Source organism: Scleropages formosus, chromosome 3, assembly GCF_900964775.1.
Source record: "Scleropages formosus chromosome 3, fSclFor1.1, whole genome shotgun sequence".
NCBI classification, from domain to species: Eukaryota; Metazoa; Chordata; class Actinopteri; order Osteoglossiformes; family Osteoglossidae; genus Scleropages; species Scleropages formosus.
The window spans coordinates 37,639,192-37,660,328 of NC_041808.1; the positions used below are offsets into that span (position 1 = coordinate 37,639,192).

A 21,137-nucleotide genomic window follows, 5' to 3' on the forward strand; every position below is an offset into this window, starting at 1 on the left:
TGGGCCAGAGTGATCTGGAGCAGCTTTTCATTAAGGATATGTACTTTGCTCCATTCAGCTGTCCCTTGAACCAAACTAATGCTGAAAAATACACTCACAGCATTATGCTGCCACCACTATGCTCCACCACTGGGATGGGAAGCAAAAGTGATGAGAAGTTCATAGTTTCCTCCAGACATGACAATTATAACTGAGACCCAAACTGTTCAATCTTGGATTCATCAGACCAGAGAATCTTGTTTCTCATAGTTTGAGAGTCTTTTAGGTGCCTTTTTTTTGCTGAGGAGAGGCTTCCATCAGCCTGCTCTGCCATAAAATCTATAGATCTGTGGAGTGTTGCAGTGATGGTTTTCCTGCAGGAAGTTTCTCACATTTCCATATAGGATCTTTGGAGCTCAGCCAGAGTGACCATCAGGTTCTTAGTCACCTTTTTTGGTAAGGCTCTTCTCCTCTAGTTGCTCCATTTAGTTGGACAGCCAGCTCTAGGAAGAGTCATGGTTGTTCCAAATTTCTTCCGTTTAAGAATTATGGAGGCCACCGTATTCTTGGGAACCTTCAATACTGCAGAAGTGTTTTGGGGCCTTCCTCAGATCTCACCTTCAACACAATATTGTGTCTAAACTCTCTACAGAATTCCTTTGACCTCATGGCTTGGCTTTTGTTCTGATACACATTGTCAGCTGTGAGACCTTGTAAAGACAGGTGTGTGCCTTTCCATTTACCACAGGTGGACTCCAAACAAGGTGTAGAAACATCTCAAAGATGATCAGTAGAAATGGGATGCAAATGAACTAAATTTCAAGTGTCATAGTAAATTGTCTGATACTTACAAAAAGTTAGGGTGAGGAGCTCAGTCACCCGGGAGGAGCTCGGAGTAGAGCCGCTGCTCCTCCGCATCGAGAGGAGCCAATTGAGGTGGCTCGGGCATCTGTTCCGGATGCCTCCTGGACGCCTCCCTGGGGAGGTGTTCCGGGCTTGTCCCACTGGGAGGAGGCCTTGGGGCAGACCCAGGACACGTCGGAGAGACTATGTCTCCCGGCTGGCCTGGGAACGCCTTGGGGTTTCCCCAGAGGAACTGGAGGAGGTGTGCAGGGAGAGGGAAGTCTGGAGGACTCTGCTCGGACTGCTGCCCCTGCGACCCGGCCCCGGATAGAGGAGGAAGATGAGATGAGATGAGAGGAGACTTACAAAAAGTCAATGTGATATTTCAGTTTTTAATTTTTTATAAATGTGCTAAAATTTTGAAAATCTCGTTTTTGCTTTTTCATTATGGGGTATTGAGTGTGGATTGTTAAGGGAAAACTTAATTTAAAGGATTTAATGAAAAAAGGCTGCAACATAAAAAAGTGAAGGAATCTGAATACTTTCTGAATTCACTGTACCTTTAAATGTAGGTAGTACCATGTCCACTAAAGCATTTAATACCTCAAATGGTTACACATTTTCCCTGACTATGAGATTTTGACCTTGGAAATGGACTCCGTGTTAAACATGGGTTAAAAATAGATGATTCTCTGTCTCCCACTCATCGTCATTTAGTTCCTTTTGCATGTGTTGGATCCCCTGCTGCAAGTAACCTCCTCACAGAATACAGTTTCTCAACAGACACAATGAAGTACTTCTTATGGCAAAACATCCACCGGATAATGAAATCTGATTTCACGATACCAGCAAACTTTTTCAATAATAATAATAATAATAATATAGCTACTCATGCCTCACAAAGGTATTGGTCCCATCAACTGTGAATGTATTTCATTCATTAGAAACATTTTATTTACATGAAACAATGGCATTAGTGTTTATTTATTTTGACAGAACCTCTGTGATTTAACTTTACACCAACATATGGTCATAACATTGACCATTTCACACCAGATAAACTTGCTTTCCTGATATCCTCACCATAGCACCTTTACGTATTTATTGAGTGGCACTGTTGTTTCACAAGGCCTGGGTGGTGCAAGAGGATGTGGGTTCAGTCCCCACTCAGTCTGTGTGGAGTCTGCATGTTCTCCCTTTGTCTGTGTGGAAAGTTTCCTCCTGCAGTCCAAGGACATGCTCTTCAGGTTCACCCATAGTGTGTGTGAGTGAATAAGAGAATGTGTTCCACTGATCCAGGAATCTGAATACTTTCTGAATTCACTGTACCTTTAAACGTAGCTAGTACCATGTCCACTAAAGCATTTAATATATCAAATGGTTACACATTTTCCCTGACTGAGATATGGCTGAGTGACCCATAGTGTATCTAGCAGTGTAAGTCATCTTGGTGAGTAAGGTGTGTGGGCTGATAACACTACATGGAGTTCATTGGAAGTTGCTTTAGAGAGAAGTGTCTGGTAAATAAATAAACGTAAATGTATACTGTTGCCGGCACCGCTGTTGTTAGAAGTGAAATTGTTTACTTTCATCGTGGTCTTTTGCTGTAGCTCTTTCAAGACTTAAATGTTTAATCCAGAAAGAAATAAGGAGGATAACTGCAGCTTTGATAGGCTGAAAGTGCGGCTTGACATGAAACGTTTGTGCCACGGCGATGCTGTCAGTAAAGTCCTGGATGAGCTCGTAACAGCCATTCATGTGTCGATACTGATGCTCTAGAGAACTCCAGTGCTTTTCCTGCAATCCGACACAAGAATACACCCGAGAGCCACTTCAGTTTACTCTAAATTGCTTAACTAATTTTAATGCTGGATCCTAAGAATATATGTCAACCACTATATCGAGCTTTATCCGTGATTTCTGATTTTCCATCAACAATGTATTTCAATAAAAACTCATTCGGTTGTCTAAAAACGTAGACTTCTTGAAATATACTTTGGCGTTTATTGTGTATTTGTTGTGAGATATCGACTTGTACATGATTTTCACTGTAATCTTGAACTGATTTAACACCTCAGGATAAAGTCACTCATCTTTTCACGCTCATTCCGAGGTGCTGAGATAATATCCTCTCATTAGGAGGCTTGGATAACTCATTCAACAAACTGTCAATGGCACTTAATATATATGAAGGTTAGTCCGAAAATGTCCGCAGTAATTTGCCTTTGACCAGAGTGTTAATATTGCAGAGACATCTCAGTTACCCTTGTGTCTGCGTGCGTACAAGTAAAACGTCTTGCTCTCTTGTTCTCGTTATATATCAGGCTATATACCATGTAATATTAATAAATGTACTATAAGATTATGTATTATATAATATATACACTGTGGATGGATAGGTGCAAATGCCATGAAGTCCAGTTGGAGCTTAGGGTTTAATTTACACAGAACACATGTATTATCACCCATCCAAGTGTATTTTACGATTTTGTATAGTACATTTTTGTATTTACCAATTTTAGTCTGAACGTATCCTGTTTTCCTTCACACTTTTTGTTTTCTTTTGCAAAGTCAAAATGATTAAAAGTAACAGTTCATTAACTTTGCTGTTAAAATGTGAGACTTGATGTTTTGGCCTGAATCGCTGTCTGTCCAAATCCTCTGCGATCGCAAATGACAAAAGCAGTTAATTTACTCAAAGCAGCGCGGGAGGCGGGAGCTGCAGATACCAAGTGCTGCAAATGAGGCTCTTGAAATTACTTCCATAATTAATTGTGCAAATTTGTTTCTATTAAATAAAAATAACACGTATTGAAGAACTCCATTAGCATTAATTAAGCTTGATATCCTAATTTGGAAATTGTATAATAGAAAAACAAGCGTTTTGGAGCCGCTTTCTGCTGCGCTGCTGAAGAGGAGTGTGCAGCCTTCGGCGCGCTTTTCCCTCTCCTTGGAGAATTGGAAATGAGAAATGGAGATGGAAAATCAGGAGGTGCTAAATTAGCTGCTTGATCTGCACTTATAGCAGCATACATATAGCCCATTATCGGGCCTCTCCGCGTCTCCGTTTTTAATATTCTGGGCATGGAGAGCTGTCTAGATAGCAGATTTATCAAACGGGAAAATGAATGTATGATGATCAGTTAAATTGAAAATCAGCGCCTGCCTGACAGCCCGACCTGACACCTCCGTAATTAGAAAGAAAAATGATGGCGTCCGATGCATAATAGAGCAAAAACAATTTACACTCTCACATAATGATCCGGCATTCAAATTGAAATTTTCTTCCGGTAGAAATTTAATTCATAAAGTATGATTCATTGAGGACACACCTCCCGGAGGCGGCCTGCGCTGGATCGATTGATAGTTTGTCTGCAATAACAGAGTCAGTTGCTTTCGGTAACTGTCGAGGAAACACTTGGAGCTGCTGAGGGACCCTGGAATGTCCCGAAGTCTACACAGCATCGGAGGGGACATTGGCGAGGGGCGAGAGAAATCAGACTGAACAAAGAAAAAAAACGCATCTGTCTAGCAAATGATCTTGTCCACGTATATTATCAGTTTCTAATATTTCCGTCAGACAGCTTTCTCTGAATTCATGTTCACGCACTGTCTTTTTTAGATTATTATAGAGATATAATAATAATAATAATAATAATAATAATAATAATAATAATGACAACAATAATAACAATAAAATTATTATTATTATTATTATTATTATTGTGAGATGTTAGCAGCAGTAGTTGTATTATATTTTTTTCTTTCAACTGCTGTGCAAATGAAACTAAAATATTAGGGGGACGGGCACTCGGAAATTCATCTGGGCCGCCGCAGAAGCAAATAAGGCCCGATAACTACACAATTCCGTAGTGCACCGCCTCGCCAGATTGCGTGGTGTTCATAATTTGGGTTTGAATTTCTAGGGAATTGGTGGCGTTAACATTTCATAAGCGCACGGGAAACTGGAGGGGTCAGGCCTTCAGAACGAGAATATTCCTTTGCGTTTTCTTACCTCAACCATAGATGTGGATACATTTGCTAATATTTTCTCTGTGCAGATGTCTGAAGCCCCACCCACCATACCCCCAGCCCTCCCCCCAGCCCACCTCAGCCACCCAGCGCATCCCCAAGGACTGCAGCTCTATTAGAACAAATGTGTGCTGCTTTTGTAAAGGGGCGCGTTTGTGGCGCCCGTCCTATTACAGGCGACACATGATCAATAGGCTGATAACACAAGAACATCAATATAAGCGACAGAACAATGAGGGATATCATCGAACATCTATCTTAATATAGCCAGCTACAAGAGCCCTGACAAAGAGAGGCTCATGAAAATTCCGCCCCACGAATCCTCCTCTCCCATCCAATATGCACACGCACACTCCCAGCTGCCGCGACTATTATTTCCCTATTTTCATTTGACACCCCAGCCTTTCCTGCTAATTCTATTATTGTACGAAGTTTATGTGATTCCATATCACTAGAAATCAGTAATGTATAATAACCCTTTGGGCTAAAAAAAGAAATACTTGAATGGTGCAGTAGCTAGCGGGAAAATAATTACTTTCATATCAAAACTGCGCAGGAGTCGAGCGGATCCTATCGCCCGCGGCTCCTAACCTCATTTCAAGCAGCTTTTAAATGAATAAATTTATAAAAGCAACAAACAGAAACATAAAACCGGACCTCACTGGACAGAGCGCATTTAACCTAGAACTATTTTATTATACGCTGAAACGCACGAAATTTTGTTTCACAATAGCTTTATTTATCAAAAGGTTACATATATAAATATTTTAATTGTTAACTTTTGAGGATTTTTGTTGTTCTTTTTTTTACAGTTTTCACACATTCCTGCAGCAAATGACATGTTCTAATAAACATGTCCGTTACCATACAAGACATCCACGATGTTTTTCTCCTTCATTTCATTTGAGGCAGAATCAGCGTGTCAGCTTGGACACATGATTGTGAAAGTGAGATTAAACGGTTCAAGTGTGTTGAGTTAAGCTTTGGGGACGTGGCAAGTGCCTGTTTACTGTCGGAAGTCGTGTTTTGTGGACATCAGTCCACGTCGACGCCCTCGCAGTCCGTGACTGTCTCAGAGGGACAGTGGCTCTTTGTTACTAGTGTAGTGTCCGGGAGATCATTCACGGAGGAGGACTCTTCGAGGTCTGAATGCGGGGAGCTTGCCTGCAGGTTCGAATCCGTTTGCTCTGATTGTGTTTCAGAGCCGCAGTCTGAACGGTGAGACTCGCTTTGAGCCAAGTCGCAGGCCTGGGGGGCACTTGAGTTATTTTCCGGAAAGGGAGGCTGATCTTTGTCTGCCGTCCCCTCCGCTTTCCCGCCGTTCATTTTATCGTTCAGAGTTTGGTCTGTGTATAACGGACCTGTGATTGCGAAGCTGCTTTCAGATGCCACAACCTTTTGTCCTGAAACGACAGCATCTGGTGTGCTTTTCAGCGCCGTTTGGGGTACAATAAAGCCAAGCGGCTGGCTGATGGGGCACAGTAAGAAATGCCCTTTTCCCAGTAAAGGCCGAGCATTCGGTAAGACAGGGAAATCCGCGCTCGGTTTGCGCCGCGGCGTCGAGTCCGACAGCAGACTTTCTACACTGAAAGGGTTCAGCTTGTGCAGCGCTGCCGTTCTGCCGATCGAACAAGGGTTCGAGTTATGGCTGCTGTCAGAGGAGTCCAGCTCCGCTCCACCAGCCTCCTTCCCCGCAGTTCTTGCCTTCTGGAGGTTCTGCAACGTTTGCTCACAGCTCTGCTCCGAGTGGCCGCAGCCTGCAAGCTTGAAGCGCGCTGTGTGCGTCGAAGACTGGTCGCTGTCGGTGGCCTGAGACACCCCGCTGTCACTGTCCGAGCCCGGCGTGTGCAACAGTTCCGAGGACAGAAGTTTATTCTGAGACCTCAGCAGCTTTCTCTCTTGTTTCCTCCGCTTCTTCTCGAGCCTTTCTCGTTCCCTCCGTGCGATTTCCTCGGCGTCCATGGGCTCCCCGCTGCACGTGGTCGGGTGCGAGTTGTGCGCCGGCCGCCCGGGGCCCTTTTTCGTGTTCTCTTTCTTCCTCCACTTCGCTCTGCGGTTCTGAAACCAGACCTGCGCATCGAACATCAGCCAGTGAATGAATGTCGTCTTGGACACACAGAGTATTTGGGTTTCCGTGCAGCAGCCCTCCCCAACCCACTCAAAAAAAACCACACGTTATTTTTGTAAAGCTAAATGAAAACACGTATGTGTTAACTTGGAACCCTAAAAACCCAGGCTTTGAACAAGATATAAAGTAGTTTTGTAGTTCTTAGCCATTCAGTAAACCAGAAATGACAGAAAAAGTTTACATGTGAGATTTTCCAGGTTACATCCGTAATATGATTGTAACTGAACAGACATTAAAGCATAAAGAATAGCTAAATAACTGGATGTTTTGAGGAATAAACACATATAATTCAAATAAAGCACATGAATAATAGGTATTATTATTATTATTATTATTATTATTATTATCATCATTATTATTATTATATCAAAGTTTACCAAAGTGTATTTTAAAATATATGTGTGAGAGAGAAATTGAGAGAAAAAATGTGAATGTGTAAAATGAACATAACATATTTTAGCAAATAAATAACAAGGCCTTTGTTTCTTTTGTATCTTATACACATCTTATATAACTGAAAATACCACATTTGTTAAACAGCATACATTTTTCGTTTGATTTCGTGAAAGTTCCCTTACACATTTTACAGATTAAGTGATGACTGTTGCAAGAAATGTTTCACTTCTTTGCCTTAGTACATTGCTTTAGTGCCTTTGTGCTGCCATGAGAATGGTCTTCCATTGACATGAGCTCATAATCAAATTAAATAGTATTAAAGAGTAATTGTGAAACTCCATACTTAAGGACACCAAAAGTGCTTGCACACAGTACCTGAGGAGGAAATTCAAAACTAAGGAGACCTTTTTGCTTCAGAAAAATGGGATTTAATACTAGCAACTGTACAATCTATGCCTGGTTAACTTGTAATGACATGTTCTTGTCAATCATTGCGTTTATTATTTATAACTATACCATTTCTATTCTTATTTAAACTGCATCACGTCATTAACTTTGTTTATGCTATTACTACTGCAATTGGTTTCTTTTTGTACTGTTATTTTTATCATTCCTTTACTACATTTAAGTGTTGTTTAAGTTTTTGTTTAAAAGTTTTTTGTTTATTTATTTTAAACTTAGACTGTTTTTCTACGCCATCGATGCAAAACAATTTGCTTAAAACTCGCAGATTTGAAAGACCATATCAAAGAAAATTTCATTAAATCCGTTTTATCTTTCCCCACTCATTATAGTGGAATCATGTACATCTTCAAGAAAACATAAGACATTGACTATATAAACATACATTGTCCGTACAGACGGAAAAATGTAAATGCAAAATACTTAAAGAACGTTTAGTTATAACCAGTTATAACAGTTATTTCCAACAGAATTGTGTACTTAATTACTGTGTAATCCTACCTGTATAAGTATCAATAGCTTAAAATTGTGATACAGCATTTGTCCAATTCAAAATGTAAGTTAATTATGGTAGAAGTTCAGCTATCAGTTTTCGGTGTCTTTAGCTGAAATATTTAAAACCTATTTTGATTTAATTGAAAAAAAACGTTATGTTTGTTACATTTATCAAAGCTTTCTTTCAATAATGCCCACTTTGTATTTTTTGTGTCGTGTACAAGGCTCTTTAGGTAAAGACAGAAGAGGCGTGGTGTTGTGACAGGTAACACACTGAGACACAAGGTAAATGATATTTACCTGCACCCTTGACTCTATCAAATCCAGCCTCAGCGCAAGTGCCTCCCTCATAAAAACGTCCGGATAATGACTCTCATTAAAGGCCTTTTCTAATTCTTCCAATTGCCATCCCGTGAAATTTGTACGAGTTCTTCTCCTTTTACATCCAGGGCTGTCTTTGTCTGGATCTCCCGAATCTGAGGCAGATGAGGATAAAAACGTAAGTACAAAAATAAATAATACAGTGGTATTCAAATTGGCGGTATTAAATCATTCCAAACTACGGTAGTTAGATCTAAACAAATAAATTCTACCGTTTTCTTTTATTAGTTGATAATGGAGAATTGCAGTGACATAAAAAAATCAGAGTAGCCTGAACACCGAATTTCATTCCAAAACACCTCACCATTCACGGACTCCTCCAGTTTATACTCTGAACATGCCAGACATAAAAAAATATGTAAATATCAACTGAAAAGGGATCCGTGACTGGAAGAGCACCGATGGGGACCCAGCATTACGAAACAATCAGCTATGCTTTCGTGAAACAACAAAGCGCTGGTCTCCATGGCAGCCTTCTCCTCCATCTGCGCGCTCTGGGCTCCCGCGGTCTCCAGAACATACTCAGCGCTCCAGTATAATAATATAGTTTCTCTAAATCACGTAAAATCATCCCAAAAGCTGGTAGCTTTGCCAACCCTGGCCCAAAGACCACATGCCCATGTTAGAGCGACTGAAAGCCAGATCTGATTTGTTCTAAGTCCTCCTCCTTGCTTTTCCAAATGCAACAACTCGGGCATTAAGTACAGCAGTACCTGCCCGGCTCGCCGTGCGCACGATTTTTGCGTGATCCACAATCCTTGTTTGCCTACCTGACAGTTTGTACTGCTGGTTGTCACCATTCATACCGCAGCCAGGGTTCGAGTTGACCACGGAGGCGGCGCAGGAACCGTTCAGTAATCCGTCAATGGAGAAGGGAACGGCGGTCGCAGACTGGAGCTGGTGTCCCGCTAATTCGTACAGGGGATGGTGGCTCAGGTGGTACGGGAAGCTCACCATCCCACCCAGGGAGCCCCCGAACTGGGCGTGAGGGTGATCTAGTATCCGGCTGTCCATCATCTCCCGGGCGAACGGAGCCAACACAAGAAGGCTGGTCGTGGGGGGTTAGAAAGCATGTAGTAAGAGTGGGCAGCGAGGAGGAGACATGATACGCAGAGGAGGATGGGCTTTACTTTATCAACATCAACCTCCCAATAATTAGCCCCGGCTTTGGGAATTTGGGGCCAATAAGAAACGCTAATCGCATGTGACGTCAGAGGCCCGCTCAGGAAAACGTTTTCCATATCGATTGCTAATTAAACTTGACATCTACCTCAACAAACAATATCAGGGCTGTCACAACAGGAGCCGAGGGAAGGGTGCGCTTTGATAGCGCTGCATCACTACTAGTCTCTGGGCTTGGATAGGTAAGCGATCGCATCTTGTTGATGTACGGATAGTTAATCACGTCGTATTACACAGCTGCGGACGTGGCGTCTCTCTCACTAGTCTTAACATCAGAGTTTATTCAAAAAGCAAAGCGGCTTCATCATGGGACTGTTTTTATGGAGGTGCTTGACGCCCTAGACCTGTTTGTCCAATTGCAGGAGAGCAGCGGGAGAGCACCGATAGAGCGATCTAAAAACCAGCACAACTGTCATCCTCTCTTTCCAGAGGCGTCACATTCGAACGGACAGTATAGTTTCATCTGTCCGCTCTACACATGAGCAAATCCCAGTCAACACTGAAAGGTGTTTGTGGTGAAGTGGCAGCTCTCGTCACCCTGCATTCAGTTTTAACCATACAAAAGTGATCCAGCTGCTTTTCAAACTAACAGAGATGGGGTCGCATCGCAAAGAGCAGCGTTCAAAAATTCCAGAAAGTCGGACAAACTGAATTGTAACGTTACAGCGAAAAACTCCAGTACAATTCAATAATATTTTAATCAACTATGTTGACACCAAACAAACATGTTATGCCGGTGCTACGGAATATCTTCCTCAGACTAACACCGAGGTGAAGCGTACTCAAAGCTACCCATTTCATCTTAATTTAATTTTTTCTACGCTGTATACAAGTAGCACGAATAAACGACTTTCAATAGGCCACTTTTTGCCTCCGGCAGTAACCCCTTTATGCCGTGCTCAGGGTTTCAGTACAAGAGGTCGGGCAGAACGTGTTTCTGTAGCCGACACATGTAATCAATCCTGCTTATAAAAGTAGTACCCCCTTCACATTCACTGCGAATTAATGTTGTTACCTTATTTATACCCGTGTCTGGAGCAGACAGTGTTAATTTGAGCAGAAATTTCTCATTGCCTCTCACTCTCTGACCCTTGGCACCCAGACTGGCGTGTTGTAATAACCCGAATCTTTCAACACAAGTCCCGATAATTGTTACCTTATTAGCATGCAAATTGTTTAATTAATATTATTATGAAGAAGCATATAATCCGTTCGTCACTTGACCTCAGGCTCACATGGTAACCAGCTTTCTGCATTTCAATGCGTACATTTAAATAAATTCTTTAAAATCTTTCGGGACCCTTGTATGCATATTTATCTCTTGCACGGCAGCCTTCTTTAGTACTAGCAGAAGCCTTTTGATGCCACTGTCCTTATGTCCTTTCCAGTATTTTATCATTTCATACGCAAGGCGGAGAGATAGCCTTGTATTTATGTTTTTATTTTATTTGTAACATCAAAATGCAATCATTCACTCCTTGTCATTTGCCAGTAGAAGGACACCCCTCCACTACCACACCACCCTACTGAGGGACACTCCAACCCAGCTTAGACTGCTCACAGTTCAATGAAAAGCAGCCCTTGACATATAGTCCTCGGAGACATCACATTCAAATCCCTTTTTTTTCTACAACTGAGTAACAGTGTCAGATGCTGGCTTTAATTAACTTGATAATAAGAGGTGTAAGCCTTGCACCCACACCTGCACTGTTGTTGGCTTGTTTCTCACTTTATCTCACCTTTTACGTTTTAAATGAAGAGTATGTGACTGGATATTTAAAGTATCAAAATGACAAAAATAAAAAGAAGATCGAATTCCCCTACAGTGAAATAATGCCAATGCAACCATTCCATCAGAAGAACACATAAGCAAATATGTGAGCAATAAAATCTGAAATAATGAATGCCTTAATATGCAATATGTGTCTTTAAACAATGTGTGCGTCATAAACTGCATGTAGCGTCAGAAGAATTGTGAAATTTAAATTAAAGTGATGACATCTAGCAGTAAAATAAACCAAACTTAACTAATTAAAAAGTAGACTATGACAGGAAGAAAACTGTCAAATTGCCTGCACCCAAAGAAAGGAAAATAACGCGCATATATACTAGTTAATTCATATTTCGCTGACGCCTTTCTCCAAAGACAACTTTGTTGTTAAATAATTTTTTTTTTAGCCATTTATAAATATGTTCTAACAGTAGCAATTTGCGGTTGGTCAGATGTAATTGTCAATAAAACTTTAGTAATAAAGTTCCCTAAAATATATGTGATTATCTGGTCCTGATGTCGCTTTTTCAGAAATGTTTACTTTTAGCTGGCAGTAAAGTGTAGACAGTTGGGGTTCAATGCGGTTTGGGGTTTATTTGATTATAGCGCCTGTGACTAAGAAACTGCTGATCAATACATTGTATGTGTGCTTTTGGTGCCAATGGTGACATTTCACATAAAGAGCCCCAGGTAAAAGATGCATTCCACATGCATTCATTAAGGTATCATAGGAGTCTTTTTTAATCCTGTTATGTCACAGAATGTTGCCAAGCTATATATGGATAGATAACAGATATAAGGTAATACAGATGTTTCCGTATTGCTTTTTAAGGTATAAAGCAGAATTTATGAAGATGTTTAATTGTTTTATAAAGGCTTAGAGATATAAAGTTACCTGTTAGTTGTTCTGAGAAAGGGTGAGCAAATTTAGCAAAAGCACACTAGTTCAAAGGAATCACAGATTATTTATTTTTTAAATCCAAAAACTGTATCAAACTGTTCAATCCATCAATAGTTTTCCTAATGCAATTCTTCTTCTTCTTCTTCTTCTTCTTCTTATTATTATTATTATTATTATTATTATTATGAAAAAGAAGAAGAACAAGAAAAAGAAGTCGCTTACGTTCAGTTCAAATAACAATTATGCCACATGTCTTGCTGATACTGATACTGTTCCCCTCGGGATACAATAAATATAATTCATGGCAATAAACTATAAATACATTATTCGTATGAGCTGAAATATAATGTCAAGTGTTCAAGTTCAAAAATCCTGCCCAGTAATTGAACTGCCCAAGCCCTCGGTTTAACAGTGATGTCAATATTACTTTAAATGACACGAAATCAAACTTGTTTTTAATTAGAGAATTCATAGGCATCAGTTGAGGGGTTTAATTACTCAATTAACATCGCGCAAGTTAATTTTTAACGATATAAATTAACTCACGCTTTTCCCGATTTGTTGATAATTACACTATAAAATATAAATTCATTGTTTGAGGTTATTTGATCCACTGAGTGAGATGTAATTCCAGTTAATCAAAAGCGTCATTTTGTTGGTGTTTTTATGCAAATAGGCCTTTGATTTGACAGAGGAAACTATTTCTCTATTCCTTCTGATCCCGAAAATGTTCTCTCTCCCTTTTTAATCCTCGCAATTAAAACTTCCCTCCATGTAATTATCTGTAACTGTGCTGCTGTCCAAATAGAGAACGGGAAGCATTTCTGATAGAATGACAGGGTAATTCCCTTCAAATTACCTTTCTCACTTTTGACGTCCTAATGCCCTTCAAAGGCTTTTTCCGCACTACCCGTCTCACCACCCACACACACACACACACCCACCCCCACACCCCCCCGACACACACACACACACACACAGTGTACATAACATATAGTATGTATGCCTATACTGTGCGCGTGCGTGTGTGCCGCCGCGCACAATTTAGAAGGAATTCGGACTTATACAGTAATAACCATTTAGATTAGAATAATAATTTCATTTCAATTAAAACTGACTTATCACCTTTTGCTAAAACGCGCTTAATATGCCGAAAATTATGAATGCTTGAAGGAGCCCAAATCGGGAACTCTAATTGTAATCAGCAAATCGGAGGTGCTTGTCGAGCGCGCGCCTTCGCAGAGAGCCGCTCGGAAATAGAACTAATTTTCTCGACTCCCGCGGGAAATCCGCTCAACAGATTAACATTTTCAAAATATAGTAATGATATCATTTGAAGAATTGTGACGCCAATTTGCGGGGAGCATTTATGCGGAATTATTTGCATTTTCTCCTCCTGATCACAGTTCTGCTGATGAAGCTTGGTGCATTTTCAATAATTCCTTATTATACAACTTGAATGTAGTCATTTAACAGAACACAGGGAAAATATAACCGAATCTTCGGCTAACCCATTTTATTCCTATACTGTGCTTTACATCTTCGACGGAACATCTGAATTTGAAATGACTTGAAAATGACATCAAATTACTCTTTTCGAGTTTGAAAAGCGAACGGACGGGAATATGGGGTCTGCTCTAGCACAGGCCCAGCACCCCAATTCCAGGAAATTAGCTCAAAACATATTATGAAGCACTTCATGGTACTTCATGGTACTCTCTAGTATTACGCCGACTAAGTACTTGTTAGATACGGGGGACAGGGCTGGGTTTAGGGGTACAGGCCTGGGCTCTTTCACTGCGAATTGTGCAAAAAGAGGGTAACGCCGGTTGAATGTCGTCGATGGACAAGATGCACTTCAAACGATTGTAACGGTAAACCACGTACTTGGCGCAGTGCAACAAAAGAGCCTTTCTTAGGGAATGCCTCGAAATTGTAGAGTCATGTTTCTGTAATGTAATTTTGAAAATTTAGTTACATTAAATTTCAATCTCACTCCTTTCTAACGGGCCGCAGTGGCGCAGTGGGTTTGGCCGAGTCCCGCTTTCTGGTGGGTCTGGCGTTCGAGTCCTGCTTGAGGTGCCTGGTGATGTACTAGCGTCCCGTCCTGGGTGTGTCCCCTCCCCCTCCAGCCTTGCGCCCTGTGGTGTTGGGTTAGGCTCCGGTTCGCCGCAGCCCTCATTGAGATAAGTGGTCTGTATGTATACTTTCTTTCTTTAATGACATGCAAAACCCTTATTGTAATACTGTAACTGCTCGGGACAAGCGGTTTCAGGCACTGTGTGTGTGTGTGTTTCTCACTTTCCTTATTATTCTGTTTTTTTTTTTTTTTAAACATTTTTTTACAGTTGCATGTTCTAAAATGTCTTAAGATCCAGACAGTGTGCCTACAACATGTAATGTGAAAATCCCCAAAATATGGGCAACTGTAAGAGTTACACAGAAATACAGAAAGTTTGCGGGCTCGGTACCTGTGCGGATTTTATGGCGTGTGATTCTGTGGGGGGTGTCACTTCAACAGGTGCCCTTACCCTTACTTTGCAACATTAGTTCAGTATCACTGTGACTGGAGGTGAGATGCGCTCCATGTCAAATATCACCGAAAAGCCAGACCCTCTCTGCTCCTTACTACTTTTTTTCTTTAGATTTTCAGCAATTAGAGTTCAGTTAAATTAGCTTTAATTAAAGAAGCAAACCATGTAACTAAGTTCTAAAAATGCACTGATATTAATGTGGTAAGGTTATTTGTTTATTTATTTATTTTCTAATGGTCTCTGTTAATCATTGACTTTAATCTCCGCTTTGAAAATCTCGCCGTTCACTGGATCGCAGACGAGCGAAAGTAAAGCACATGTTACCTGTCATTTGCCTTTCAATTTTAGTCTAACTTCATAACAATGTACTATTCCTTCAAGCAACCTTGTGCAACAGAAAAAAAAAATGTTACTAGCTCCAGCTACAGTTTACCCTTGCAAACTACAAGATCCATGTATGTTTACCATCCTTGGGTTCAGCACTGGAGCTGAACTATCCCTGCGCCCATAAATGTGGAATAGCTCATTTCTTTTGTTATGCTTTATTTAATCCTCTGCTAGGTCGGTACCTCACATTGTTCAGATCTGGTACAAAGAAAGCGTTAACTATTATCATCAGCCTGACCATCTGCTGTTGTAGGATATTCAAAACCCAGGAGGACTACTTATGTCCACATTGTAAACGGGAAAAGATGTTTTAATTAAAGGGAATCAGGTTAACTTAACTCTAATTTACAAGCCGTCTGCTTAATGAATTGTTTCTTCTTGTCTCTTTTGTACGGAGTGAATCAGTTTTTTTTTCATCCATTAATTAAAATAAAATTAAGCCTATATAAAAACTAGTATTTTCATTTGCTGAAACAATGACAATGTTTTATTTTAAGGCAAAGCCGCAGTGGATATTGTTAACAGAGAATAAGCAAATGTAACTGATTAAACAGTGTAAGCCTCGCTTCACTGTTGTTTAAATGTTTTGCAAATGTAGTAAAATTAATGTCTATTGTTGCGTCTCTCCGTTACAGTCATCATTGGACAGATTAACAATGGCAGCGGCACAGGCGTCTCATTAAGTGATTTAAGCATCCTTGTTTTCCTTCGGATGCTTGTTTACATGAAAACAAAAGGTTATCGATATAGTGTGGAAAACAGCCGCATTGACAAAAAAAGTCTACAGATAATTACTTATCAATTAAACACGTTATCATGCTCATAGAGTCCGTAACTAATCATGGTCATTAAATTTACTCAATTTGCGCTTAATTAAACGAAGCGTTTGAGGCTGATGGAATTAAAAAGCAGGAGCGCCGTCTACAGGAAACATTAACCTTCCTTTCAGTAGTAGTAGTAGTAATAATAATAATAATAATAATAATAATAACGTATCTGGCGCATTTTAAGGGTTATTATTATCATAAAACTGATGATGTTATAGTGTATTTTAGTATGTCACATATTTAGGTTATATTTCACTAATGCAATGCACTATTCGCTCATAATTGTTAGAATGGTTATGGCTTCAAGTACTGCTTACCTGTTGTATTATCAAGAGCTGGTATTACTAGGAAGCTAGAATTATCCTATAATAGCAGGTGCCTTTAGTTAAGACAATCAAGTAGTAATTTATTCCACTTAAGGATCCACCCACAACTATTTTCAATTATGCCCTTTATTGTGGTCCATGTCGTGTGTAGCTCTACTGCTTTGACAGGCCACATCCACCAGTGGACTTTCCCCCATTTCACCCCATCTGTCTTCCTTCCGTCCCCTTTCTCCATCTCTGTGTTTTACTTCATTGTCTTCCACACATTTATTGACACCTTTTTAATTCCACACTCCTCTCTGCTTTTGCAATCAGCGTGGTGCCAATATCTTCTGGCCCATTAACCCATTGAGATGAAGTCTGGTTAAACAAAAGCCTGAAATCTGATCCGGCGCATTAATGAGTCACTCGCATTGTCCCCACATCCCTGCATTGCCACCCCATTCATGTATTAGCATAAAGGCCGCACCATGAAATTCATGTATAATTACAAAAATGTAAAACAGAACACATGTGTACTAAATCATATTCAAATACCTTTCTGGTACAATAATATTGAATAGATGAGTACAGATTCCAATTATGCCTCTGTTATGATTGTAAAATTCAATTCTCTACTTATAAATGCTAATGTAGGATATGTTAATGCAGAACTTGTATGGCTGTAACATTCATTTTAAATGCAGTAAGTATGAACATTCAAAATACATGTTTCAAATATCCAGTTTATTGTGTGTGTTATCTTAAAACCCATTTTTCCATTTACTTTTATTAAATTGACCATTTTCAGGCTTAAGAATTAAAGACACTATTTCATACAATATTCTCTGTCTGTTTTTTGGTGGTAATAATTACCATTTTGTTTATTAAATGAAATATAATATTTGTGTGTCTTGTATAGGATTGAATAAAGTGATAACAAAAGCCTACCAGCCTATTAAAAGCCATGTTTACAGTTTATCCATTTGCACTCATGCATAAAAATATTAATTGTTGACAATAAAGACTAGGAAAATATATAGTTAGAAACCACTTTGTTTTGTTAGTAATTACTTTCCAAGCAGTGTTACCTCTTTATCTGTGCTTTCTTGAATACAAAATGCTTTAGACCGGAATAAAGTGGAAAAATTCCTATTCATATTTACCATTTTATATTTACAGGCCTCTATACCTTCATCTGTCAACAGCCATACACAAAAATTCTGTCTTTTCACACAGGAGTCTTTACACAAACTGGTTTAACCCCATTTATTTACTTACACAGTGTACCGTGTATACATAAGGAACAAAAATCAACTTGTTCCATTCTTTTCTGCTATGTATGGATTTCAGGTATATTACATTTTAGATCAATAATAATTTCTTTGATACCACCCATTATTAAAATCTCTGTAAATATTAACAGTTCATTATCACTTAATATAATTTTACAGTTTAGAGTTTACAATTTACATTTGTATGTTTCTGTTATGTAATAGTTAAATTGTGTAGTCTTTAAATATAATTAGTACTATTACACCATAATTAATGACTATACCTTATGCTATACCTCGTTTAAACAACAGGTGAACACAATAACCAAAATGAGCTTGCTGATATAACAGAGGAAGTAACATTAACAAGTCATTTACAAATAAGATTTTAAAAACAATAACATAGAAAATTTTAGTAGATTACTCTGAGGAGTTGGAAACATGTTAATATGATGCTTTTCTATTGACTCAAACTTTAACAAAAAAAAACTTGAAAATAAATTGTTAATAAATTAACGAACAGTGCACCGAAGCTTTAAATGGAATGGCTGTTCAGCCACCAGTTCTGCATTCTACATAAACAGCACTTATCTTTTTGGGGTCACCAAATAGCGATAATGAATCTCACTTTAAAAAAAAAAAAAACACTATTCAAAAAAGTGATCCAACTTTTTTTGGTTCAAGTAACATGGTTTGCTTCGTAGAGGAAACAGCTAAAGTAGAGTTTAAGGAAAGTCAGGAAAGATTTGTAACGTACAGGTTGCTAGTTCAAAGCCCACTCCTTGCTACTAATGTAGTACTCTCAAGAACATCTCCCTGAATTGCTCTTGTGAAACAGCCAAATATTTCTGAAAGTTTCAGCTAAACAACAAATTTGTTATTTTCTTCTTGTTTTTATATATAAGAAGAGTGAAACACTCATCCTAATTGATGCTTACAGTTAACATCAACAGGGACAGCATTCCCATGTCAGTTGCTTTGACTGTAGTGTAAATGACACTTTAAAAAGGTTACAGGTGGCCAGGGCACATGCAGAATAGCCACACTGACATTTTAGATGAGAATAAATGTGCTCTGCGTAATCTCAAGTAAAAGCACCGGGTTTGCAAGAACAACAGTGTGTGTGTGAGACAGGCTACTGGAACTTGGCATGCTGTCAATACAAGCACTATAACCAGCAGGTGAATTCAGTAAAGAACAGTGGTTTCCACTTGGCCGGAAGCCATGCCAAATCCAATTTGTAAGCAAATATATTCCTTAAAATCATGAAGGGAATGAGATGGGATTTGGGTATACAATTATTACAATCATCCCATTTTTCAAGCAAGCAGAGTCTAAGCAAGCTAACAGAATCCCAGCGGTGAAGCAGGTGCCCCTTGAAAAGTGCCATCTGGCAATGGAATTAACCATTTGTGGGCCAAGGGCTTATGGGAAGATGAGCATTCTGGATCTTCATATGCTGGCTATTCCTGGCATCAGAAAAAGTAATCAAATAAGAAGTCATTGAAATTCAAATGATCTTTGTCTTACACTGTTCTAGTGTAGAGCGTCATTACTGATAATCAATAGACTAATTAAATGTTTATTTAGGTAGATCAGTCTTAAAATAACCTATAAACTTAGGTTCAGTGCCAGAGATCAGTGCCAAAAACTTATTGGTAAAATACTTGATAAATGATGTCCAGAAAGATTATATTTTCCTTAGAAAAATATATATTTAGAAACAAACACTGTTTATAGCTCAGCCATTTTTTAAACAGCAAACAGAAAGTCCTATTTCATGTCAAAGGTCTGAAAATTTTTTCTCACTTGATTTATTTCATTATTTCACAGGCTAAAGAAGATATCATCAGTCCCCTACTTATCCCTCACCATACATACATCCACAGCAACAAGGCTGAAAGACCAGACTTTGACTGACATACTCATAAGATTAATGCATTTCAGGAGTTCACAAGTACTCTAATCCACCAACCTTCCTTTCATGAATCCCATGAATATGTATTTAAAAAGGAAAAACCAAAGAGATTCACTTTACTAAAATGCCTGAACTTGGCATTAAACTGGTTTATGCAATCAGAGCTAAAAGGACTATAAATAATTACTTGTCTTTCATACAGTTTTGTTAAGCTCACCCTCCAGTAATCATGGCTTCATGTCAGATGACTATCATAAAGGTAAGCTTATTTGAACTCAGTTTGTCATCCAGGCTTAATCTTATACAACCATACACAGGAAAACAGTAAAACTTTCTGACATTTCTAGTTTTTTTTTTTTTGAAAAACTATCAGGATGTTCTAGTAAGAGAAAAAAATCCATAATTTTTCCTGCTCATAGTGATGGCACTTGATTAGACCTGCATGAAATGAATGGGGTGTAAATCCTTATTTCAGTGTGGCATTGTTTCATACATTTGAGTGTTTTAGTTTAATCTTGTGTGGCTCCACCACTTGTCAGAGACTGAGATTCTCTACAGGGCCTGTTCTGGGCTCCTATGGCGCTCATGTGGCGACATAATTGAGGAATAAATACAGCGCTGTGGCTCCATCTTCTGGCAGTTTCAGTGTTGTGCACCTAAAGTTCAGAGAATTTCATCTTATCTGAATACACACACACACACACACACACACACACACACACACAGAAACCGCTTGTCCCGAGCAGGGTCGCTGCGAGCCCAAGCCTAACTTGGCAGCACAGGGCCCAATGCTGGAGGGGGAGAAAACACACCCAGGACAGGATGCCAGTCCGTCACAAGGCACCCCAAGCAGAACTCGAATGCCAGACCAAGCAGAGAACAGGCAGAGGCAAAACCCCCTGCACCATCACATCCCCCTTCTTAGCTGACTCACATAAATAAAATCTTTAAAACTTTTTTCAGAGTTTTCAGACTTTTTTTAGCAAATAATCAATTATGTTATTAATGCCAACATTTTTTAACTGTTCATAGCAATATGCATACATCAAGCACATGTCTCAGGTGCAGGTAACCAGGAGGTGTTACTCAAATTTGGAGCCATAGGCAGAGTCTAGGAAAACCTAAAAAATCACAAGGACGCAGTGGAGTTTGAATTTAGGTTCAAATAATATAACATCAGGACAACTGGTAGTGTTATGGTTAGAGCTGCTGCCTTTGGGCCCAACAGTCACAGCTTTGAACCCCACCCCCAGCTGTAGTACCATTAAGCAAGGTACTTACCCTAAATTGCTCCAGTGAAATTAATAAGTTGTATAAATTGG

The 21,137-nt window shown here is 39.4% G+C and overlaps 1 protein-coding gene across 1 annotated transcript; it reads right to left on the bottom strand.

Moving 5' to 3' along the window:
- Positions 1-5,846: 5,846 nt before the first annotated feature.
- LOC108929581 (homeobox protein unc-4 homolog) lies at positions 5,847-9,733 on the bottom strand. The gene is made up of 3 exons (XM_018744220.2): positions 9,487-9,733; positions 8,636-8,811; positions 5,847-6,924 (listed from the first exon to the last, which is right to left on the bottom strand). Exons 1-3 carry the CDS (start codon positions 9,731-9,733, stop codon positions 5,890-5,892), a joined length of 1,458 nt encoding a protein of 485 aa, XP_018599736.1. The 3' UTR covers positions 5,847-5,889.
- Between the last annotated feature and the right edge of the window lie 11,404 nt (positions 9,734-21,137).

Coding starts and splice junctions, on each gene's coding strand:
- LOC108929581 (XM_018744220.2), bottom strand. CDS start 9,733: ATGATGGACAGCCGGATACTAGATCACCCTCACGCCCAGTTCGGGGGC. Junction 8,812..9,486: donor CCAGCAGTACAAACTGTCAG/GTAGGCAAACAA, acceptor CATCTGCCTCAG/ATTCGGGAGATCCAGACAAA. Junction 6,925..8,635: donor TGATAGAGTCAAGGGTGCAG/GTAAATATCATT, acceptor TTCGATGCGCAG/GTCTGGTTTCAGAACCGCAG.